General features: G+C 46.8%; 1 protein-coding gene across 1 annotated transcript; it reads left to right on the forward strand.

The window, feature by feature from the left end:
- Positions 1 to 879: 879 nt before the first annotated feature.
- On the forward strand, positions 880 to 8,247 carry DYNLL2 (dynein light chain LC8-type 2). The gene is made up of 3 exons (XM_032617287.1): positions 880 to 1,198; positions 3,982 to 4,120; positions 6,217 to 8,247. Exons 2-3 carry the CDS (start codon positions 3,989 to 3,991, stop codon positions 6,352 to 6,354), a joined length of 270 nt encoding a protein of 89 aa, XP_032473178.1. The 5' UTR covers positions 880 to 1,198; positions 3,982 to 3,988; the 3' UTR covers positions 6,355 to 8,247.
- The last annotated feature ends 17,607 nt before the right edge of the window (positions 8,248 to 25,854 follow it).

The following is a 25,854-nucleotide window of genomic DNA, read 5'->3' on the forward strand; positions in this document are numbered from 1 at the left end:
ATAAGGTGAGGAATATGGATGGGGTGAATTTTAAGGCTCCTGGCTGTACAGACATGCTTTGGTTTGTACCTCTAGGGGATTCTATTCACGCCCCCTCTAGTCCTGTCTAACCAGGCGGGTAGACTGACTGGAAACGGCTTACTCTCATCTCTCTTCCAGGAGCCTGTGTATCAAAGACAAACCTCCCCTCTCACAATCGTGCTTGGGGCTTGCCTCCATTGCTCTTGAAGATAAACAGCATCTGGGGCCCCAGCTGGGAGTTTAGGTCCTGTGGCCTTGAGACTCGGGAACAAAGGCAGAGCAGGAAGGAGAAGGGGCCTTCCCAGAAAGTGAGAAGAGGGGAGCCCTGCGGCTGTTTATGGCTTTACCTCTCCATAGGGCTGGCTGTCCTCTCCTTCCCACAGTTTTGGGGGGACGGAAGGGGTCCTGTCTTTTCCTCTAAAACTGATGACTTCACCTCCTTCCACTTCCTCTTTCTAAGGTTAGGATCTCTATCCCTTCCCCATGGGCTCCCAGGGTCTGAAATCTCCATCCCACTCTCTTCCTTTATTCTTCTTCGAATTAGGGTCTTTACGCCCCTCCCTCTTTTTCTCTCTCATTGAACCCGGCCTCTTTATTCCTTTTTAGGCCTGGCCTCTCCAGCCCTGGATAGTGGGGTCTGTATACTTCCTTTTTCTCTTCTGAAGGCCACGTCTCCCTCCCCCAACCTTTTCCAGCTCCCCCTCCCCACCCCCTCCCTCCGCCCCGAGGCATTGTGGGAGGAAACAAGATGTGGGGCGAGAGCGGCGCGGGGAGAAGCCCGCAGTGCGGGGCCGAACGGGCCCAGCCAATGGGGAGCGCGGACGGCGGCGCGCGCGCCGGTGGGGGGAGCGGGGCGGGGCGCTATTTCAGAGGGGGGTCGTGCGTCCGCCAAGCTCGAGGCCGAGCGGAGCGGAGCTGTGAGGTGCCAGCGCGGAGCTGGCTAGCTGGCACGCAGGCGGGCCGGCGGGCGCAAGGCGGAGCGCGGGCGGCGGGAGAAGCTCGAGGGCGGAGGGCGGCGGCGCTAGTGCTCGGCCCGGGCCTGCGGGATCCGGAGACCGCGGCGGCGCCGGCGGCGGCGGCTGCTGCCAGAGGAGCCGAGTGGACACCGCCCTGCCCGCGCTCTGCCTCAGGCCATCCCTGCTCCCCCGGGACCCCGCGCGGACTCGCCTCCGTAAAGGTAAGCGGTGGGTGGAGGCTGCCCCGGGGCGGCGGCCCGACGCGCGGGGTTCTGCCCCGAGGCCCGGAGCAGTGCTGGCCTCGGCGTGACGCCCCCGACGCCTCTCCTGCCCAGGGCTGCGCCACCCTGTGCCCTCCCGACCCCGGGGCCCCCGGCTGCAGAGGTGAGGCCTCCCGCCCCCCCCCCCCCCGGGATTTCTCTGCGGGCTCCGAGGCCCTTGCTGTTTGGGCCGAGGGAGAGCCGCGGAGCGGGCTCGGGCGTGACGCGGTTCGTCCCGCGTCGCCACCCTCCGGGGCGTCCTTCCTGCAGCGAGGACGCCCAGTCACTACGGCGCTGCTCTAGGCCGGACGGGGGAGGGCGGCCGGCCGGCCGGGCGGAGGTGCGGGGGGAGGAGGCTTTCTCCTGGCCCAGGTGCCGGCCTTCGGGATCGCAGCCACTGGAGGATGGGGTGGTGGAGGGAGACGGCCCCTTGGGGATCCGAAGGGAGGAAATACAAGCGTTTGTGCGTGTTGGGGGCCGGGGAGGGCGGGTCGTGTCGTTCGGAGGCTTGGTCTTTTTGTCGCAGGGCCGGGGATAGAGGAGAGCTGTCCTGGAGTGCCCTCTTAGCTTTTCAGAAGAGCCCCTGGCTCGTGACTGAGGCAGCTGGCCTGGGGCCCTGTGGTCATCCTTCAATCTGGAGGCCCAGGTCCCTTGTTTTTTTTTTTTCCCTCTTCCCCGTTGGGGAGGGACTACGTTGGCCCCTCCCTTTCCTTTTCTCATTGGCACCTTGGACAGGGGAGACTGGGGCTAGGCCTCACCTCTCAGACGCCTGGGGGGTCAGGGGTGAAGAATCGTGGCATTGTAGTCACAAGACCAACGTTATGTAACTGCAGGCTCTCCTGGAGGGTAAGGTGGTTTTAATTACTGTGACAAAGTTGTTTCTTTGGACTTTGGGAATGAGGCAGTGGGGCAGGTGAGCTTGCTGGGAAAACGGGTGCTGATTTCATCCTTTTATCAGGCCCCACCCCACCCTTGGATTTGTAAACAGTGCCCCCTTCTGAGTGGTAACCTGGGATAGGCCGCCCGGTGACACTGGTTTTCGTCCCTGTGCTGCTGCTGTCGTACCTTTGCGCAAACCCATTGAAGTTGCCACGTTTATCTTATTTCAGCCATTGTTTTTTAAAAAGATGTTGGTTTGCCTCAGGTCATATAGACAGCCAGGCCTTGAACAGGGTTCTCCTGACCTTTTCCTCAGCCCCAGCTGGCGCTTGCAGACTCCTCTCGAGGCTCTGACTTTCCCTCTCAGGCGTATGGGAGCAGAGGGTGCTGGGGCAATAACCCTTTGCTCTGCCAGCCTTTGCAGAAGTGGAACCAGCCCTGCTTAATTTGCCAGTGTGAGACAGAGGTGCCCCGGATGCAGTAAAGGGTTGTCTGACTAGCAGCTGGCACGCATGCATTCTTTGCAGATATCTAGTGCAGGCTGAAGAAGTAGTCATGAATTCTGCTTCCCTTTTCAGCCCACCCAGCCCCCAGGTTAGTGTGGACTCAGATCCGGGTGGCCTGGAATGATACCAGGGGTCTCTCCTTGAGCAGTCAGGTCCCTGTGTAGCTTTGTATCGGACAGGGCTGCAACGACAACATCTTTTATCCACTGGGCAGGCCACAGATTGGCGCTTTGGGGGAGTAGCACATGGGGTGGGGGGTGGATTGTTACTGCCCTCTGTGATGGGACTTGGTCAAGGACAGAGGATAGGATTTTGCAGCTCATCCCCTTTCCTGCAAAGCACCTCACATGCCATAGACTTCCAGGCAGGCTGTGGCCAGCCCTCCTGGAATTCCTGTCATCCTAGGAGGGGACCATGCAAGGTGAGCTCTGGAACTCTGGTTGCTATAGGATGAATGCAATGTCTTAGATAGCATGGATATGAAAGAGTGCTATTAAAATAATAATTCTTTACCTTTTGTTGCCTCTGTCACCACTGGGCATTGGTAGCTTAGGGCTTGGCAGTCTTTTTCTGTGAAGGACCAGATAGTAAATATTTTAGGCTTTACAGGCCATATAGTTTCTTACAACTATTCAACTCTGCCATTGTGGTGTGTTCCTATGAAACTGTTTACAAAAGCAGGTGGTGGGCTGAATCTGGCTAATGGGTGAGACCACTGTATAGACTGTCCTTGTTTGCAGTGTTCTCATATAACCTTAATTAATCCATACAACAGCTCTTGATAGAGAGATATCCTCATTGCTAAAATAGAGGTAATTGAATGCAGAAAGGCTAAGTAACTTGTCCACAGACCAGAAGTCAGGCCTAATTCATCTTTCCACTTTGATACCAATGATATAATAATGGTCATTAAATCAAGGGCCTATTATGTTCAGGTGTTATACCACCAGGTTTACCCTGAGGTGAACTCAAGTCCGCATTTTAAGATGAAGAATAAGAGCACAAAGTTTAATCAGCTTGCCCAAGGACACAGCTGGTAGATGGTGTGTTGTAATATCTTGGCTATTGGTGCTATTCAAAATATTGGAAATAGATAAATTTAGAGTTGGAAAAGCCTCATTTTACATGTGATAACAACTGATGGCTTATTATGTTTTTTTAATTATTTACCTTGTGTTTCCCAGATTTGGCAACCATGTGTCTGCTAAAATCTTAGGAGCTCCCTTTTCTAATGCCTCATATCTGTGTTTTCTATTGCCCTCATCTTCTGTGCTCTCCTCTCCCAGCCCCACACCCAGCTGTTAGTGTTCACTGCCCAGAGCATGGGATTGCAGCCTCACCTCTCTGCTTCTTCTGCAGTGTCACGATGTCTGACCGGAAGGCAGTGATCAAGAACGCAGACATGTCTGAGGACATGCAACAAGATGCCGTTGACTGCGCCACGCAGGCTATGGAGAAGTACAACATAGAGAAGGACATTGCTGCCTATATCAAGAAGGTGTGCTGGGAGAGCTGTGGTTGGTCAGGGATAGGGATGGATAGCTGAGTTATGCCCCGGGGAGGGCTGGAGTGGGGGCATAGGAAAGTAGGTATATTCCATGCAAACAGAACCCTACGAACTTGCAAAGGAGATAAGTTAGGGGATGATTCTTATTTATTAAAGCATTTACCTTAAGAGTTCTTAATAGGAACTCTCCTGGGGTTGTGTGTATGTTTACAGATAGTTATGTGACTGCAAAAGCAATGGGGAGTGAAGCTTCAGGACTAGATATAACTGTCCCAATTCAGAACTATTCAAAATGAAGACCAAGGATGTTTGATTGGATAACATAAGATCCTATACAAATTTTCAGGGAGCTGCATCATTTAAAGTGGGATAGCCCTATAAGTGATCCTCATTATGTAGGACGTTTCCTTTTCTTTAAAAGGACTCAGGTGGGGAGTTCCCTGGCTGTCCAGTGGTTAAGACTCGGTGCTTTCACTGCCATGGCCCGGGTTCAATCCCTGGCAGGGAACTAAGATCCCGCAAGCCAAGCTGCGGGGCCAAATAAAAAGGGACTCACATACTAAATCGTCCCCTTCTCCCTACCTCCTTGAGGAAAGGGTGGGCTTGAATATATATATATATATATATATATATATATATATATATATATAATAGATGAGCATTATTGGGGCAATAGGTTTAGTCCCTGAAGAATTCCTGGGTGAATGGACATAGTTAACATATATATAGTGAGGAAGCTGCGGAGCTAGAGGTGAAAGGTGGTACCCAGGGTCCCTGATTCCCAGTCAGGATCCATGTCCATTGGTGGCAGAGCCCCAGTCTTTGATATTCTTAATTCTGGTATCCCAAGGATGCCTAAGAGCCGTGGCATTCTGGTCCATACAGGCGGTAGAGTATCCTTGAGTTTCACAGAACTCTTTCCTGTGTGTGTGGGTGGTATGAGAAGAGGAAACGGGTCCTGAGAGACTTTTTCTTTCTGTGTGTGTAGCCAGGGGGTGCAGAGCTGGCAAGGCTGCTAGGCGTGCTGGTTCCTTGTTGAGTGATGGTTTTTCTGTTCTATTCAGGGAGAGAATGTAGAATCATGGACTCCTAGGGCCAGAAGAATCACTTTCTCGTTTTGCTGATGGGGAAAATGGGGAAGCAACTATGGCTCTCCTATGTTACACAGGGTCTTCAGTCAGGAATAAAGCTGAGTGTGGTGACCCATGCCCTTTCCGCCGTCTCCTAATACCTTCTGGAGTTATGTGGTATGGGGGCTGTGAGGACGCTAAACAAGTTGCAGGCTGAGCCCCTAGGGGCCAGAGCCCCAAGGTTGGCAGCATTGCTGGGCCCGTGATGGAGGGCTGCTGTCCTTTCACAGCAATGGCAGGATGCAGCTAGAACTGAGCCATCTGTTTCCTGCTGGGTCCACAGAGTGGGAAGGTCTGTCTGATAAGGTCGTGAGGATTTCCTAGCTGGCTTTGATGCTGAACTTGTACTAGCCCTGAGAGAAGTGAGGGAACTGCCTTGATCTCATGGTTGAGGTCCTTTCTCTGGTGTTTACAGCCCACGTAGTGCCTGCCACACTGGAGTGTCTTTCATGTTGGCTTACACAGAATCGCTTCCTGGTTCTCCTGCAAGTACTCCTGGTACTTTCGTTCCCCATTTTGCTTTAGTGTCTTGGTTTTTGGCGTTTGGAAATGCTGGTTTAGTAACGTGAGAGGTGGCAAGTGGCACGTCAGGGAGGCTTGCTCCTCTTGTACTCAATGCTGTGTGACCCTGGAGTGGTCCTTTATTCCACTGGCTTTTCTGATTCCCTTGCTGAAGGGTTGCGGGGTGGGCTTTTGAAAAGCAGGGTAGCTAGAGGAACGAGAGATGATCGGGCTGTAAAGTGCTAGAGAGAAATAATGGAGCCTTTGTGGTGGTACATTATTGATGAAGGAGTGTCCTAGCCAACCTTAGAACCTGAGCTCCTGAGGTTCAGAGAACCGAGGCTGTGGACTGGGGGTGGGGTGGGGGTGACAGCTAAACTAATCAGACTCTCATTCTGATTTCTCATCCTCCAGCTGTCCTAATCACCTTTTTTCTCTTTTTTCTTCTTCTTTTAGGAATTTGACAAGAAATACAACCCTACCTGGCATTGTATTGTGGGCCGAAATTTTGGCAGCTACGTTACACACGAGACAAAGCACTTCATCTATTTTTACTTGGGTCAAGTTGCAATCCTCCTCTTCAAGTCAGGCTAGGTGGCCGCAGTGAAGGTGTTCGTGGTGGCGGCAGCGATGGCAAGCAGGCGGCGTTGCTGGGACTGTTTTGCACTGGGGCCAGCATCAGGATGTCCTCTCCAATGGCTGTGCTACTGCATGGACTGTGTACTCGATTTCACGTGTATGTCGCAGTAAACAAAACCAAACTTCTTTCTGTTTAGTTGCCTGGGGAAGAAGGCTGCTTTATGTTTATTTTTCAAGACTTAAATTTTTTTTGTTGTTGTTGTTTGTTGTATTGCACTAGGAAATCTCTCCCACCCCTCTCTTTTCTCTTTCTCTCCCTATACAAATAAAAAGCCCTCAACAAAGCCTGTAAGACCAGGAGGGCTGGGGAAAAGAAATAGGTTTCTGGAGGTGGAACTAAAACTGCAGCTGCCTCTTCCTGGTGGTGGATGCTGCTTTGGGAGGGCCAGGGAGGCTGCAGGGGCGACAGCGTTAGGATTGACAAGGAGAGAGGGATAGGAAGGAGGGTAGGGAGATTGATCTAGTACCAGGGAGAATATTCCACTGAACTGTGATTCCATGGCTTGGGGCAGAGGGTGGGGCAGGGGCTGGATTCTTTAAGGGGCCTTGAGACGTGTTTGTCTGTGGTGTGTGGGAGTGGGGAGCAGACTTATCTTGCTGTCTTTGTCAGAAGAGTTTCTGAGTGAGGGCTGTGTCTTTTATTCTTTTATTCTTCCTGCCAGAGCTCATGCTAGGAGGATGTTGAGGGTGGGATTAGCTTGATTTTTTTTTTTCCTTTTCATTCTTCTCTCCTTCTGTCTGCTCCCTGCTTAGCTCTCTGTTTTCTCATTCCTCCAGAGTTCTCTTAGAGCAGCCCCTGGTAGTTGGCTGGCAAGGGAATTTCTGGTGACTAGTTCTTAGCTAGGTCTTAGCAATCAAACCAAATTAATGTGTCCCTTGTTTTTCCTCTGTATATGTGTGTGAATGTGCGTATATCTTGGTTTAGGGTAGAGGGGAGGGAGGGGCAGGACTGTGGAATCTCTAAGGTGTATCGGTAGACAAGTGGGCCTTTATGTTAAAAACCTCTGGGGGCCTCTGTTTTGGGGGTGAAGATGGGTATCACCCTACCCGCCCTCAGCCATCTGGCCTAGACACTGCTTGCCCTATGGCTGTCTGCTCCCAGGAAGGCTTTAGGAGGATAGTCCAGGATGAGGTGGTCATGCTACCATCCATCCTGGAGCTGGGTCTCAGTGGAGAAGGAAAGTGACTTTGTGAATGGTGGCAGCCTCTTGTGGGAGGCAGGGGTGGAAGTGTGATAAAGGGCTGTTGAGGGGCTTTGGGGGAACTTTGGAGGTCAGTCTTACAGTGGTGAAGCCAGGAATTAGGGGATGGAGCAGGACCGCTAGTGGGAGGAGATTCCAAGGGGAGTGCTCGGGAAATCTTGTCTGTGGATCAAACAGTGATGGGGTGGGGGATGGGGTGGGGGGAGTCATTACTGATTGAGCTGTTGATTCTTGTAAATCGCATTAAAAACTCTCTCATGTGTAGGGTTGATGCTGTGGAGGGGGTTTGGGATCCAGCTCATTTTTTTTTTCCGATTCCATCCTCGAGGTTGGTGGGGAGGCAGGAGAATGCCCCCTTCTCAAGCCTTTAGTGTGCGCTGAGCTTTCTTTGATGCTGACAAGGGAGGGTGGGGACCGGGATGGTGAGTGAGTTCCCTGTAAAACCCTTTGGTGGGCGCAAGGCTGAGTGCTTGAGTTGGGGTTTATTTTTTTATGAGTGTCCGGATCTGTTTCCCCCTGCCCTCCCAGACTTGTGCGGCCAGTTGGAAATGTCTGGTGTGTGTTCATCTCTCCCTCGTTTCTGGAGCGTCTCCTGTGCTCTGCATCCACGCCTCTTTTGGACATTAAAGGTCGATTGACGCACTTCTGAGCTGTTTGGGTTTCCTTGGGGGTAAAGGGGATGGCCTGGTGGCGGTGGTGCCACACATGGGTGGGGGGGTGGTATCTAGGGTGGAGTAGAATGGGGTCCAAAGAGATACTGAATCAGGTCTCAGAGGGCCTAGGCTTGGGCCCCTTAAGTGGAGGAAAATAACCAGTGGCGCTCACCCACAGGATTTCTTGGGTCATTGGTGGAGGTGGTCTGGCGAGCCGCATTTTGAGTCTTCCATATAGTAGATGCTGAGACCTGGAGACTGTTTCTGTTAGCTTTAGCCACTCAGGAACGGAGAAGCTGAGGATCTTCAGAAAGGTGGAACCTGAGCGGTTCTCCGACTCGGGTTATCCTGGTTGTCCCACTTGGGGCTCCTGCCCACACACACCTGGAGAAGTCAGCAGTACCTAGACGCTTCTGAGAGTATCTGCCCACCCCTGTGACCCTAAGACACTGGTGTCTGGGCTACAATTCTTGTGGAGGGTGTTTGGGAGCAGAGATGGCTTTATACTCATTTCTGTTGTCAGTTATTCACTGAAAAATGTTTCTGAGATTTATACTTAGGCCAAGGATGCTGTTCACGTAGAACAGGACAGGGAAGTTCTCTTCTTTCATGGCATGTACGTTGTAGTGCACAGAGCAGACGTACACATTAAAAAGCCAGTAGTGATAAATACTATCAAGGAAGTAAACTGGGCAATGAGCTATTGGTGTTGGAGGTAGGTGGATCCGTTTCTTCCACAAAGTTGAAAGTTGGTGGGCTGGATCCTGGGGAGCAAAACCTCCAGGGCAGCGAGGTCCTAAGGGAGTAAGACGAGGGGCTCTAGAACCTCAACTTCTGTTCCCACCTTTGCTAGTATGAATGATTTGACAGAGCTGGAGCTTTGGAGGAGGAGAGGAGGCCGTGGTCCACATTTTATCTGCGATGGGTGCCTCTAGGGTCAAAACTCACCCTGTCCTGATGGGAGAGGCAGTCCAGGTAGCATCTATGGACAGCACAGTCCTGCACAGGTAGGTACATGGTGCTCGTCTAGAAGGTTAATCCTGCAAGGCTTCCTGATGAGCCCCCACCCCATGGGGCCCAGGAGGGGCAACACTGGAGGATCGACTACAGAAGGGGTTGTGGAAGGCAGATGGGAACTGTGGCAAAGAGGAATGCAGCCACCGTCGGAGCTGTGGCCAGGCAGAGGGAGCAGGAGCTTCAGTATCCCACCTCTCTTTCATCCTGTTCTCCAGTCTTCTGGGGACCTCCTTTTTGCTGAACCTAACAAAAGTCAGAGGACAAGGCTGACCCAGGGATACAGTCTGTAGGGGTCAGCCCCCCCTCCCCCCAGGGAACATAGCAGGAAAATGAATCTAAGAGGGGCAAACCAAGCCAGCATGGTAGGAAATTCTCTGTTGCTGTGGACAACGTGTCTGTCTCTCCCCAGAACTCGTGTCCACTAGCCTAGACAGAAGGTGTGGCTGTCTCCTAAACTATCCCCTTACTTCCTTCAGGTCTTACCTCAAACATCCTCTTATCAGAGGGGCCTGCTTACATCCTACAGAAAATAGTACCACTCCCCCATCACTGTTAACCTTACCCAGTTTAATTCAGCATAGCACCTGCCAATGCTTGACATGCGTTTACTTATTGATCTTTCCCGAGTAGAACATAAGCTTGAGAGCAGAGCCATTTTCTCTTTTCTTCACTGCTTTATCTTCAAGCCCCCAGAACAGCGTCTGTGTTGTAGGGGATGCTTGATAAATGTTGATTGGCCAAATGAAAAAAAAGTGCAAACAAGCATGGGCAACCCGGCTTTTCCTGAAGACACTTTTGCTTTTGGCTTGACTCCCCCTTGCTGGCCAAGCCCTGGAAAGGCATCAGTGGGTCATTCCCCAAGTGTGTTCATGCCTCAGCCCTTCTTTCTTATCAACTGTGGGAGAGTTCTTAAAGTACATTTTATTTTTAAAGCATTTCCGTTTATGTCCCTGAAACCTCCAAGCACCCCTCTGAGCTAGACCCCAGGCAGTCATTAGCCATGTCTTTGGATAAGCAAACTGAATCAGAGAGGGTGGGTGACTTGCCAAAGAACACGTAGCTGGTAGCGTTAACTAGTGCCCAGGCACTGTGACTTACAAGGGCTGACCTGGGTTTGACAGCAGTGTTCTCACTGATACTCCTTGAGATTTAGGCCCAGCTCTCTGAGCTTGGGAGTGAATGCCCTGTTCACCGATGTTCCCCTTCCTGGGCTCGCTTCAGCAAAGGCAATGAGGATAATTTCCAGGCCTTCTCTTCTCCTCACTACTCTTTTTTTTTTTTTGCGGTACGCGGGTCTCTCACTGTTGTGGCCTCTCCCGCTGCGGAGCACAGGCTCTGGACGCGCAGGCTCAGCGGCCATGGCTTACGGGCCTAGCCGCTCCGCGGCATGCGGGATCTTCCCGGACCGGGGCACAAACCCGTGTCCCCTGCATCGGCAGGCGGACTCTCAACCACTGCGCCACCAGGGAAGCCCTCCTCACTACTCTTGAAGCTTCATGAAAGGGGTAATGAGTCTTCTGGATTTAGGAGAGAGCAGACTCCCAGAGTTCTGGCTCAGGACTCCCCCGAACTAGAGGCATAGCTTCCCCACCACTCTGGTAACAAGGAGTGACCTCTCATCTGTTGAGGTCTTGTGTACCGGTATGTATATCTTTGTGACACCATGAGCTTGGTGTCCACACCAGTGTACATGCATATGCTCCTATGCACAGACTGCTGCTGTACCAGTATAGAAGGGTTCATAAGAAAAGGTCAAGGAGGACCCAAATCCTTGTGCCTCTCCTCCCTTGCTTTGTCCAAACAAAGATGTGTTTATAGTGAGGCTGCTGGACATTGCTGTCTTGGGCTTTAGAGAGAGGCCAAACATGCAAAAACAGTGTGGTGGTGTGGACAGACCTGGGGTTGAGTCCCAGCTTCTACACTTAACCACTGTATGAACTTGGGCAAGTCATTTGATTCTGAGGTTTAATTTCTTCATCTATAATATGGGGATAATACCTATCTACCCTAAAGGGTGATTATGAGGGTCAAATGACATCATGTATGTGAAAGTGCTTTGAAACTGGAACATGGTGATGATGATGTGGCTGGTTATTAGGGTCAGTGATGATAAATCTTGGGGAAAGAATAAAGGATTCTGGGAAGTCAGGCCCCCCTGAATCTCCCCTCGTGTCTCGTACTGGCCTTCTCCTGCATTGTCCGATTGTATCATATTATAGAGAAGGAAGTTAAGATCCAGACAGGGAAACAAACTTACCTAAGGTCTCATGGATGTTCGGGTTAATTGGGATGTAGAACTTGGTCCCCTAACTCCCTGGCTGGTCTGATCCTGAGGTGGTAGAGGGGACTAACTTATCACTCGGTGCTAAGCCCCCTACTGAACTCTGAAATGCTGTGTACTTGGTGATGGTGTACACTTCAGTGGTTTTTAGTATATTCAAATAGTTGTACAACCGTCACCACTATCTAATTCCAGAACATTGTCATCACTCCTCAAAGAAACCTTGCACCCATCTGCAGTCACTCCTCATTCTTCCTTCCCTCTAGCCCCTGTAAACCACTAATGTGTTTTCTATCACTGTGAATTTGCCTAGTCTGGACATTTCATATCAATGGAATCATACAATATATGGCCTTTTGTGTCTGGCTTCTTTCACTTAGCATAATGTTTTCAAGGTTCATCTGTGTTGTAACATTTATCAGTACTTCGTTCCTTTTTCTGGCCAAGTAATGTTCCACTGTGTGGCTATATCATATTTTGTCATTTTGTTTATGTATCAGTTGAGTGACTTTTGGGTTGGTTCCACTTTTTGCCTGTTGTGACTAGTGCTGCTATGGACATTGATGTATAAGTTTTTGTGTGGACAGATGTTTTCAATTCTCTTGGGTCATTTTTTCTTTTAATGTCAGTTTACTTTTCTATTTGAAAAAGATCTAGATTGATATTGGAAAATTTTTTCTGTAAAGGGTCTGATAGTAAGTATTTTAGGCTTTGTGGGCCATATGACATTGTGTATGTTGTGTATGTAGTTGTTCCAATTACTGAACTCTGCCATTGCAGCTTGAAAGCAGCCATAGCCAGTATGTAAACAAATAAACATGAATGTGTTCCAGTAAAACTTTAAACAGGCAGTGGGTTAGATTTGGCCTGTGAATTACCGTTTGCCAATCCCTAATTTAGATGATAGACTCACATAATCCAACATTGCAAAAGAACAAACAGTGAAAATCCTCCCTCCCACTTCCGTCCCAGAGTCCAGGGGCTCCCCTCCTTAGAAACAATTAACATTATGAGATTTTGTATCCCCTTTCAGGGACAGTTGATAAAGAGCATATTTTTAAAAATTATTTATTTATTTTTGGCTGCATTGGGTCTTCGCTGATGCACGCGGCTCTCTCCAGTTGCAGCGAGCGGGGGCCACTCCTTGTGGTGCACGGGCCTCTCATTGCGGTGGCTTCTCTTGTTGCGGAGCTTGGGCTCTATGCATACGGGCTTCAGTACTTGTGGCACGCAGGCTCAGTACTTGTGGCATGCGGGCTCAGTAGTTGTGGCTCACGGGCTCTAGAGCGCAGGGTCAGTAGTTGTGGCGCATAGGCCCAGTTGCTCCTTGGCATGTGGGATCTTCCCGGACCAGGACTCGAACCATGTCCCCTGCATTGGCAGGTGGATTCTTAACCACTGCGCCACCAGGGAAGCCCTATAGAGAGCATATTTTTAAGTGGCCGTGTACCGTTCCACTGCGTTACAGATAGTTTAATAAATATGAAAGGACTAACATATCCGAAGGCATGCCCTGAAAGACAGAACACTATTCTAGGAGTGTCACCCTGACCTGCCCAATTGATTCCTCCATTAGAATAATGCTTTGAACTCCTGGGATTTGCCCAGGAGTTTTGGGGGGCATGCCTGATGAATATGTTGAGTGATCCCTTTTGGATCCAAAACAAGCTCTGACTCTCAAGGGATGCAAGATTTTCTTAGGTGGCTTTTGTGGCAGTCAGTTCCACCGCAGAGATAGAGAGATGCAAGCTGTGGATATCTATCCTACCTATTCTATCTATCCATCCATCCTCTATCTTTCAATTATCTATCAATTTATTATATCTATCTATATCTATCTATCTATCCATCTATATTTGTTGCAAGGAATTGGCTTTTGTAACTAGGGATCAGGTAGGCAAGTCTGGAGTCTAGTGCGTGCCATGAGGAAGGTCAGGCTGGGAACCCTTAGGCCGGTGCTGACGCTGCAAGGTGGAATTTCTTGAGGGAAACCTCAGGCCTTTCAGTTGGTTGGATCAGGTCCACCCAGATTATCCAAGAAATTTCCTTTACGTAAAGTTAACTGATTGTAGATGTTATCACATTTACAAAATACCTTCACAGCAACACCTAGGTTAGTGTTTGATTGAATATCTAGGTACTGGAGCCTAGCCAACTTGACACATAAAACTGATCATCACAGACCACATCTGGTCCACCTGGCACCAATACACATCTCCTAAACCATACTTAATCTCCAAATAAAGACAATAACAAAGTCATACTTCCACCTCACATGATACAGTGATCCTGTGTACAATTGAAAATGTGCTAACCCTTTCCCCAGAAGAGGAGGCAAAGCCTTTGGATGAAGTTCACTCCTCTCTTTGATAATCCTATAACTTCAGTAATGTAAACTTAGTTTTTATTGATACATTTTATGTTAGATGACAAGGGAATAAGAGAGGGAATAAAAAATACACAAATAAACATTCTCACAATAAAATAAGGAATAAATACTCATAATAATACAGTACATAATAATACATTTCTGAAATTGGTCAGGTGGTCGTAGCTGGTATTTATAACTACCTTCTTCTACTACCCACTCCATATTTCCTTTACCCTCAGCAAGCACCTCAGTGCTGGTTGTGGTTCTTTTCCTGGTGGGATGCCCCCAAACATCCATTCTTGAAGGGTCTGTGCCATTAGAAGTCTTGCTTGAATTGTGTTGTTATAGTATTTCATTGGCGTTAGTCACGGGCTATGAGAGTACTAAGAGATGCCCTAAGGGATCTCCTGTATTCCAGACATACTTTTCCTTACCTCCGTAATGTAGTAGCAGCCCGCTTTCCCCTTGGCAGTCAGAATCAATCACCCCAGCCAGTACAGTAACTCCCATCTTTGTCTGTATATTTAGAAGGATGAGGACTCTAAAATGGAGGTAGCAGTCTTAACTTCCAATTCAATGGAATCATTGTCGTGTTTCCAGGTGGAAGCATTCCTCCCTTTGGAATGAAGATGTCTATATCAGCAAGCATAAGGTTGCAGACAGGAAGCAAAATTTTTCTTATGAATCACTAGGGTTACTATTGAATGCTGCCATGCCATTTCCACTCCTTGATTCCTGGAACCATGAATCCTAGCTGTGGGAGAAATAACACCATACATGGAATGCTGATTTGAGTACGGACAGTCTCCTGAAGGACGTTGCCCCAGCCCTGCAAGGTGTTGCCACCTAGCTAGTTCTGTAACTGGATCTTCAAAAGGCCATTCAGGGCTTCCCTGGTGGCACAGTGGTTGGGAGTCCACCTGCCGATGCAGGGGACACAGGTTCGTGCCCTGGTTCAGGAAGATCCCACATGCCGCGGAGCCCCGTGAGCCATGGCCTCTGAGCCTGCGCGTCCGGAGCCTGTGCTCCGCGACGGGAGAGGCCACAACAGTGAGAGGCCTGCGTACCGCAAAAAAAAAAAAAGGCCATTCAACCTTTCTGTCAAGCCAGCTACTTCAGGATGGCGGGCAATATGGTAAGACCAGTAGAATCCATGAACGTGAGCCCATTCCTGCACTTCATTTGCTGTGAAGTGAGTCCCTCGACTAGAAGCAGTGCTCTGTGGAATACCGTGATGGTGGATAAGGCATTCTGGGAGTCCACAGCTGGCAGTGTTTGCAGAAGCATTACATGCAGGGAAAGCAAATCACATCCAGAGTAAGAACAAAGCACTATCCCTTCCATGATGGAAGCAATCCCATGTAATCGATCTGCCACGAGGCAGCGGGCTGATCACCCCAGGGAATGGTGCCGGGTCTCAGGGTTGGTCTTCGCTGCTGGCAGACTGGGCACTCAGCACTGGCTGTAGCCAAGCTAGGCCTTGGTGAGTGGACGCCCACATGGCTGAGCCCATGCATAGCCTCCATCCCTGCCATCTGGCTACTTTGCTTATAAGCCAATGGACAATGATGGGGTGGCTGGTCACCCTATCCACCTGATTACTAAAATCCTCCTCTGTGGAGGTCACCCTTTGGTGAGCATTCACATGGGACATAAATATCTTCACATTCCTTGCCCATTCAGAGAGGCCTATGACCTAGATTCCTTGTCACCAATTTTCCAATCACATTCCTTCCAAGTCCCTGGCTATCTAGTCAAACTGTTGGCCACAGCTCATGAACCAGACTTATGCCTCTGGCCATTTCTTTTCAAAATGAACAACCAGGTGCCCTGATCAGAGTTCTGCCCACTGGGAAGATTTACTTTCACCACTGTCCTACAGGATGCACTAGAAAGGGCTGCAGTGCTGTAGCTATCCATTTTGGGGGGATGCCTACATATCGTGCAGAACCATCTGTGAACCAGTCCCGAGTTTTCTCTTCCTCAGTCAACTGGTTGTAGGGAACTAACTCCCCATGAGGCCATAGAGGCAGGCTGGGAGAGAAAAGGCAGTGTGGCAGGAGTAGGGACTATGGGTGTTTGGGCCACTTGGTACCAAAGAAAAAGAACTGAGATATTTATATATATGTGTATATATCCCCAAACCATATATAACATACATTCATACATATATTATACTATTGATAATAGATGAGCAATAAGATAATATCAGCATATGATTCTAATAGGTATGTTAGGATATATAATATATTAATATATGATATGTTCTCTCTGTGTAAAGAGATTTACTGTAAGTACTTGGCTTATGTGTTTGTGGAGGCTGGCTAGGCAAGTTTGAAATCTGTAGGCTGGCAGGCTGGGACTCTGATAGGAGCTGAAGCTCCAGTCCACAAGCAGAATTTCGTCTACCTCAGGGAAACCTCAATTATGTTCTTATTTATTTATTTATTTGGCTGCGTTGGGTCTTCGTTGCTGCGCGTGGGCTTTTCTCTGGTTGCAGAGAGTGGGAGCCACTCTTCGTTGCAGTGCGCAGGCTTCTCACTGCGGTGGCTTCTCTTGTTGTAGAGCACAGGCTGTAGGCACGCGGGCTTCAGTAGTTGTGGCATATGGACTCAGTAGTTGTGTCTTGTGGGCTCAAGAGCACAGGCTCAGTAGTTGCGGTGCATGGGCTTAGTTGTTCCGTAGCATGTGGGACCTTCCTAGACCAGGGATGGAACCTGTGTCCCCTGCATTGGCAGGCGGATTCTTAACCACTGCGCCACCAGGGAAGCCCTCAATTCTGTTCTTAATGCCTTTCAACTCAGTGGATCAGGCCCACCCATATTATCCAGGATAATCTTCTTTCCTTCTTTCTTTCAACTGATTGTAGATATTAATCTCATCTACAAAACACCTTCACAGAAACACCAAGATTAGTATTTGATTAAATAATTGGGTACCATAGCCTAGCCAAATTGACACAGAAAACAACTGACAGAATTTGTAAACTGAGAAAGTTGTAACTTCTCATAGAGGAACCCAAACATGTTCAAAGAGGCAGGTCATTTTTAAAAGCAGTTTTATTGTAGTGTAATTGACATACAATAAATTGCATGGATTTAAAGTGTACAGTTTAATAAGTTTTGACACATGTATATACTGTTAAAACTATCACCACAATTAAGATAGGAAACATTCCCATCACACCTAAAAGTCTCCTCTTAACCCCTTGTAATCCCGCCCTCTCCCTTCCTTACCTCCCTTGCAGCCCCTGTCACCAGACAACCATTGATCTACTTTTTGTCCCTGTAGATGAGTTTGCATTTTCCAGAATTTTATAAAAATGGAATCATACAATGTGTACTCTTTTTGGGTCTGGTTTCTTTCACTCAGCATAATTATTTTGAGATTCATCCATGTTGTTCTTCTGTGTATCATAGTTTATTCTTTTTTGTTGGTGAGTAGTATTCCAGTGTATGGATATATAAGATGTATTAATCCATTCCCCAACTGAAGGACACCTGGGTTTCTGTTTTGGCGATTATGAATAAAGTTGCTATACACATTTGTGTATAAGTTTTATATTGTGTCGGTTTTTATTTCATTTGGATAAATAAGAGTGGGATTGCTGGATTTTATGGTAAGTGTTTGTTTACGTTAAAAGAAACCGCCAAACTATTTTCCGGAGTGGCCACACCATTGTACATTCCCACCAGCAACGTATGAGAGTCTCATCGGCTTCCATCGTGTGAACACTAGCTATTGTCAGTTTTTCTTTTTTAATTTTAACTTTCCAAATAGGTATATAGTGATATCTCATTGTGGTTTTGATTTACATTTCCCAAATGACAAACGATGTTGAGCATCTTTTCGTGTGCTTACTTACTACCTGTATATCTTTGCTCATCTTTTTATTGTGCTGTTTGTTTTCTCATTGTTGAGTTTTCAAAATTTCTTATATGTTCTGGAAAGAAGTCCATTATCAAATATAAGATTTGCAAATATTTTCTCTTGATCTATGACTTGTCTTTTCATTCTGTTAATTGTCTTTTACAGAGAAAACGTTTAAAGCATTTTGATAAGTCTAATTTTCTTTTCTTTTTTCCGTAGTGCTTTTGGTATATCTAAAGACACTTTGCATAACCCGAGGTAACAAAGGTTTTCTCCTATTTTTTTTTTCTAAAAGTTTTAGAGTTTTACTTATAGATCTATAATCCATTTGGAATTAACTTTGTATATGATATGAGGTATAGATCGTGGTTTATTTCTCTTCTCATCTCTTCCTCCCTCCCTTCCTCCCCTCCCTTTGCATATTGTTTCCCTTCCAATGGTTTCATGATCATTTTTGAAAAGACTCTCCGTTCTCCATTAAATTGCCTTTGCACCTTTGTAAAGATTCAATTGGCCATATCTTTATTTCTGGACTTTGTGTTCTGTCCCATCCATCTACTTGTCTGTCTGTCTGCCAACATTGTACTGTAGTTTTATAGTAAGTCTTGAACTTGGGTAATGTACATCTTCCTAGGTTATTCTTTTTCAAAATTAATTTGGGTATTCTAGTCTCTTTGCCTTTGCATATAAATTTACAAATCATGCTATCAATATTTGCAAAATATCTTTCTGGGATTTTTGTTTGGATTGCACTGAATTTATAGATCAATTTGGAGGCAACTGACATCTTAACAATACTGAGTTTTCTGATCCACGAACCTGGTATTTCTCTTTGTTTTTGGTCTTCTGATTGTTTCCCATAACTGCTCTGTAATTTTCAGTGTACAGATTCTGCATCTATTTTATTAGTTTATATCTATATGTTTCCTTTTTCTGTGCTATTGTAGTAGTACTGTTTTTTTTTATGGAAATAATTTAGAATTTTTATTCTGTTGTATTTATATATTTATTTAATGTATCAACATCATTATCATAGATTTAAAAAATGTTTTATTATCTAGTAGAGATAGTTACCTGCCATTATCCTTTTTCAGAATATTTTTAGGTGTTTTGCTTGTTTAAATTTTTTTCTTTTTCTTTTTTTAAATTTAATTTTTATTTTATATTGGGGTATAGTTTATTTACAATGTTGTGTTAGTTTCAGGTGTACAGCAAAGTGGTTCAGTTATACATATATCCATCCTTTTTCATTTTCTTTTCCCATGTAGGTTATTACAGAATACTGAGTAGAGTTCCCTGTGCTGTACAGTAGGTCCTTGTTGTTTATCTATTTTATATATAGTAGTGTGTATATGTTAATCCCAAACTACTAATTTATCCCTCTCCTCCACCTTTCCCCTTTGGTAACCATAAGTTTGTTTTCTCTGTCTGTGAGTCTGTTTCTGTTTTTTAAATAAGTTCGTTTGTATCATTTTTCTAGATTCCACATATAACTGATATTATATGATATTTGTCTTTGTCTGACTTACTTCACTTAGTATGATAATCTCTAAGGCAACTTTAAAAGAATGTCCATTAACTGATGTATAGACAAAGGAAAGTGGTATATTCATACCATGGAATTTTTTGGACCATGAAGAGGAATGGAGTGTGGATTCATGTATATAACGTGGATGAACCTTGAAAATGTTATGCTAAGCAAAAGAAGTCGGACACAAAAGGCCACATAAAACCTGTGAGATAACAGAAGTTTATTGTTTTAGGCCACTAAATTTTGGGGTAATCTGTTACATAGCAATAGATAATGAATTCAGTGGGTTTGTAAGGATTAGTGTGAATAAGGGAATATATGTGAGATGTTTAACATATAGAAGGCCACCATGGACTTCCCTAGTGGCGTGGTGGTTCAGAATCCACCTGCCAATGTAGGGGATACTAGTTCAATCCCTGGTCTGGGAAGATCCCACATGCCGCGGAACAACTAAGCCCATGCGTCACAACTACTGAAGCCTGGCTGCCCTAGAGCCCATGCACTGTAACTACTGAAGCCTGCGTGCTCTAGGGCCCACGTGCTGCAACTACTGAGCCTGTGTGATGCAACTACTGAAGCCCACGTGCCTAGAGCTCGTGCTCTGCAACAAGAAAAGCCACTGCAATGAGAAGCCTGCACACCGCAACGAAGAGTAGCCCCCGATCGCCGCAACTAGAGAAAAGACTGTGCGCAGCAACAAAGACCCAACACAGCCAAAAAAAAAAAAAAAAAGGCCACCATGATGAATGGTGGCTAGTACGAGTGGGGAAAAATGTCATCCAGTTCCAGAGGTTGTCTCTTGTGGGCAACCAGGGATGAGGAGGAGGGTGGGCCCAGGGGCAGGGCCTCCTCAGGTCACTCTGCCTGCCCTGGAGGAAAAGGACATGGATACACATACACTCCTTCACCCCTTAATCTATATCTACCTCCCTTAGGGCGCTATCACTTCGTCTCTTGAAAAGAGTTCTATAAATACTAGTTATATACTCTGTAACTAGCATATAACTAATAATTACCTATATAACTAATATATATCAGCTATGTAAATAATCTTTAGTATTTATGTGACTGAGGGCAAAGCCTTGCCTCATTTACTTCTGCACATCTAACACAGTGCTCTGCACACAGCAGACAATCAGTGCAGATCTGTGAAAAGAACGCATGAATAATAACGCGGGGAATAGCCGTTGAACTAAAACAGAATGACCCACATATATTGACCTAGGTCACTTCTAGGGTCCATTAGAAAGGGGTGTGAGGAAGGAAGCCATATGTTCAAGGATGGGTATTGCAGCCTTGCTTGAAATGGTCAGGAAGGAAAACTTGGAAACAACCTGACTGTCCATCCTTAGGAGAGTGGGTGAGTAAATTGTGTCCCATCCGTATTCTGCAATGTCATGCAGCTCTTCAGAAAGAATGAGTTGAGGGTCTACCCATTGACCTGAAAAGTTAAGATGATGTTAGTTGAGATAAGCAAGTGGAATTATCCTCTGTTGTCAAGGGATGACCAAAGCACCCTCTAAATAGGATGTGTGTGTTTGGACACGGCTGTGTGAGTATGGAGACGTGGGTAGAGAGTCACATCCGAGCAGCTAATATTGAGGGGGTGGGGAAGAGATTAATCACATTCCTTTTTTGGGGGGTATTATACATACATCTGTCTCACTGGAAGCAATAAACGTAAGTTATTTTTGTGAGTTTTGAATAGTTTAGTAAAATTCTAAAGGAAACCAATGGCAAGATCTTGGCGCTAACTGTTGCCACTCTCATTTGCCTGGAGGTGGATCCCGGATGTTCTATTAATGAGTCAGGTGAGAGGAAAAAGGATCCACTTCACCCTCAATTTTAAGGTGCACCACCCTCTTGCCTTCCTGACTGAACCAGGCGAGAGTTGCCCATCTTCTATAGGGAACCTACTCTTAGCCTCAAAACAAAATCTCCCTGTCCCTGCCCCCAACGGCCGGGCGGGACTGGGGATGAGGGAAGGGATTGCCTCCCCACGGCCCCGCACCTGGCCTGGGAGTGAACTCTTCCCTGTTCTCTAGAGAGAGAGTTCCTTCCCAGCCAGAGAAAAAAATATCTGTGGCTACAGCCTCTTCTTTGAGGGAAGGAAGTATGGTCAGGTTACGAAGTGTTTCTCTAACCTGACTGTGTGCACAGTCCTTTTAAAGGGAAAGACATTCCCAGGGTCTCTCGGTGTTGACAAATTAATTTCATTATAATATTACTTAAGTATGTAGAAGCATAAAACTAGGTATACATGTATGCTTATAGCTCTTATGTGACTATGAAACCAGAAACAAATTTACAAATTAAATACAAGCAAAATTACAAAATTTCTAAAATTCAAATGAATGACATTAATGCTCTTTTTTCTTTCTATATCTAAGTCACACTTCCCACCGGGAGCGAGTGCCCACCAGCCACAGCACAGGTTCGCCTGGCATGCTGCCCTGGCTGTGCCAAGTAGATCACTCACTTCTCCTCCTTGATTTAAACCCCTGTAAGTCTTCCCTTCTAACAACGCATCTTGGGGTCATTTGACTTTCACGTGGTATGAGTGCATCATTTAGGTATTAGGTCTAACTCTCATTGGCGCTGAATAATTAAAGTAGCGGAAGCTACCGGAAAATACAAAAGAGGACACTGAAATTGGGAGGCAGCTGTTAGTTTTAAAGCAGCCATTCATTAAAAAAAAAAAAAAGTTACCGTTTTGACAACTTTTATGAATAGCCCTTGAGGGCATTGTGCTAAGTGAAATATCAGACTGAGAAAAACAAAGACTTTATCAGCTCACTTGGGTGTGGAATCTAAAAACACTGAACTCATGGAAACAGTGAGTAGGATGAAGGTGGCCAGGGGCTTAGCGGGTGGAGGAAATGGGGAGATGTTGGTCAGAGGGTACAAACTTCCAATTATAAGATGAGTAAGTTCTGGGGGTCTAAGGTACAGCTTAGTGACTACAGTTGACAACACTGTGTTTTATACTTGAAAGTTCCTATGACGGTAAAGCTTTAATGTTCTCACCATAACAACAACAGCAACAAACTTGTAACTATGAGAGGTGGAGGACGTGGTAACTAACCTTACCGTGGTAAACGTTTCACAATATATACTGGTGTCAGGTCATCACGTTGTGCACCTTAAACTCACACAACGTTATGTGTCAATTACATCTCGGTAGAGCTGGGGAAAAAGGGAACAATGAAAACACAAAGTGAAAAATTATTCTAGTGAGTTCTTGTACCCCCCTAAACACTCGAGTTAAAAATGCACTGGTGTAGGGGATGAGGGGCAGACTCAGAGGCTCGGGACCTCATCTTCAGATCTGCCCCTCAGCAGCTGTGTGTACTTGGGCAGACAACCTTGCTAAGCCTCAGTTTCCTCATCTGCAAAATAGAAATAGTAACACATACTCTTCACGGTTCCTGTGAGGATTGAAATAAATGAAAGAGTGCGTATGAAAGTGCTTGACAGCTTATCGAGATCAATAGAAATAGCTGACAAACATTATTCTTAGGGGCAGGGCTCAATGTGCTTCGAAGTCACCTTGTGACTTCGCCAGGTCCCTTGTGACAGCCTCAGTTTTTCCATCTGTAAAGTGGGGATAAAAACTATTGCCTTATGGAGTAAGGGATGATGTGGGCAAAAGCACTTCATCTACTAATTCAGCAGATGTTTGGTGAGAACCTGCTTTGTGCCAGGCACATAGTTTTCTTTCTGTTTCTCTCTGGCCTTCATTTTATATCTAGAAATTGTAGTTTTGGACTGAATACTCTCTTTGGTCCTGCTACACTAGCTTAGCCTTTGGTTTTCTATCTGCAGTTACAACTCAATCAATCAGTCAATCAATACTCACGGATCATCAATCAAATACCCTATGCTATGAAGGCTACAAAGATGGGGAAGTCAAGTCAACATTTACTAAGCATCTACTTCTTCCTTTTATCATCTCTGAGCATTAGCGGACCTGGTTTTTAAAAGAAGGGTTGTAAAGTAGCTGGCACAGTACCTGGCACGTTCCGGTAATATTTAGTTTCTTTCCAGAAAAGTCCCAATTCCCTTCTAATTTCGAATTGTCCTTGGTGCTTGTGATTCGAGTGTTCTGGAAAGGAAGGGACACACCGTTACCCTCTGCACTCGCTCTGTGCCCAGCTCGGTTTGTGCACATAATAAATGCGGTTGAACGCACGCGGAGAAGCAACACCACCTTCTGGCCTAAGGTGGTAATGCTGCACTAGGGCTGGTGAGGGAGAGCTAGTTCTATGTACAAAAAACCTTTGGAGAGAGGCTCAACAAGAGGCTCCGCGCGCGCCTCTCTCTGTGTGTGTGTGTGTGTGTGTGTGTGTGTGTGTGTGTGTGTGTGTGTGTGCATTCCAACTGTGGTAGATACCACTCTGCTTTTCCAACTCTGCCATCTGTCACATCAGAATATTAGCCAAAGTAGGATTGAGGCATCCTGGCTTCTGGAATGAGAGAGTTGCTTTGAGGAATCACCTCCTCCCCCTATCACAGGTGGGTGAATCAGGATCAGAGAGGTGAAGGCTGGCTCAAGGTCACCTTGAAAGATAGTGGCAGTACCCAGACTGGAGCTAGCACTCCTAACTCTTCATTCAGGACTTTCCCCAGGACCCCAGCCAGAGAACACTTTCCTCCTGAAGTCTGGAGTATTTGGGTTTTAAAAGCCATAATTTCTTTGAAGTACATGTGCAATTTGGGAAAAGACATTTGGTTGTTCGTGGTTGCAGGCAGGGAGTGAGGGTGAGGAATTAAGAGAAATAGCATTTATTGAACATGCCAGCACTTTATATGTGTCATCTTAGACTTTACCATCTGTACAATGGGGATAAAAACCTATTTGAAAGGGTTTTAATAAATAAAGTAATAGCAATGTAGTAATATATGTAAAATGTTTACGTATATGTAAAGTTGCTGGAACATAATAAACACTCCTTAAGTTTTAGGTTTCGTATCAGTTAGATTTTCTGAGATGCAGTGAAGTTACTTAGACACAGTCTGATCATTTGAGATCTTGTTTTTATTAGGCAGGTCTGGAGGAGTGTTCTGTTTAGGACTAGTTATCCCCCCAGGACTGAAGCGTGACCTTCCTGAGTATTCCACTCAATGCCCTGTAGATTGAGTTTTTACAGTCTGGCTGGAGACAGCAGCCTCCATTTCTGGCTCTGGGTGAGTGTGGGGCACTGTTCTCTCATCCTTTCAAATGGGTCTTTCCCTGGCCTCAGGTAGTTTGCTGACACGCATGTGCTAAGTACCCTGCTGAATACTCAAGGCGAGGACTTGCAGGTCTCCAGGGTTCTCTCTGGGAGCAGCTCTCTCCTCTCCAGCACTCTGTCCTGAGAACAGCACCCACCTTGGTCTCCCCAGGCTCTCAGCTATGTCTTCTCAGCTCAGACTCCATCGGGGTCCCCTCATCTGCACTGAAGCCTGGACAGTAAGCGGGGGTGATCTTAGGGCTCACAGCATTTGTTTTCCTGTCTTTTGGGGATTACCACCCTTCAGTACCCACCCAATGTCCAGAGTCTTGCTTGAGTATTTTGGTTTTTTCAGGCAGGAAGATAAATCTGACCCCTGTTACTTCATCTTGGGCAGGAGCATAAGTCTATCAATTAGATTTTACTGGGTAACAAACCACCCAAGACATAGTGGCTTAAAACAAGCATTTATTTGCTCATGATTTGGCAGCTTGGCAGTTTGGGTTGGGCAGTTCTGCTGTCTTGGCTGGGCTAACCCATGGGCCTGCAGTCAGCTGTGAGTCAGCCAGGTGACTCTCTTTCCTGGGCATTTGCCGGCTGTTGACTGGAGTGATGGGGTCAATGGGCCACGTGTCTCATCATCTAGCCGGCTAGCCTGGCCTCCTTCGCACGGTCTCTCGGTTCTAAGAGCGTGAGAAAGCAAGGCTCCATGATTCAAGTCTATTCTAGCGTCACTTTTGCTATCGTCCCTTTGGCCAAAGCAAGTCATGAACTCAGATTCACGGGCTTAAGAAATAGACTCCACCTCTGTTGAGAGGAGCTACGAGGTCACATTGCAACGGCATAAATACAGGAGGGTGAGAATGTGTATGATTTTTTAGGATGAGTCTATCAATAGCCATCATTACTTCACTTTAATCCTCGCAGCAAGCCAGGAGGTGGATCTTACCATTGACGTTTTACAGATGAGAAGAAAACTGAGGCTCAGAGACATTTAGAGTTGCATACGATCTCACAGCTAGCAAAAGGCAGAGCCAGGACTTGAACCAGGGTCTGCTTGACTCTGAGCTCTTCCTGTAGTCACTGCCTCATATGCTTGGTGTGGCGTACGTGCACGCGTGTGTGATTCCGCTTAGGTGCATCTGTGTTCAGCACCATCAATTGTTCATCCCCTAGCCTGGTCCCTGCTGCCCTGTGGAGCTGCCCATGCTCTGGATCTTTCCTGTTACTCCCACCCTCCCTCCCCAGACAGAAGGCCCTGGCCTGGGACCCTCCTCTCAGGCCCTCTGGGCTGATGGATGCTTGGAAGGGACAGCT

This window comes from Phocoena sinus, chromosome 20, assembly GCF_008692025.1.
Source record: "Phocoena sinus isolate mPhoSin1 chromosome 20, mPhoSin1.pri, whole genome shotgun sequence".
NCBI lineage: Eukaryota > Metazoa > Chordata > Mammalia > Artiodactyla > Phocoenidae > Phocoena > Phocoena sinus.

Excerpts from the sequence above, each read along its gene's own strand:
- DYNLL2 (XM_032617287.1), top strand. The coding sequence starts at position 3,989 with ATGTCTGACCGGAAGGCAGTGATCAAGAACGCAGACATGTCTGAGGAC. Across the intron at positions 4,121-6,216 it reads TTGCTGCCTATATCAAGAAG|GAATTTGACAAGAAATACAA; the intron begins GTGTGCTGGGAG and ends TTCTTCTTTTAG.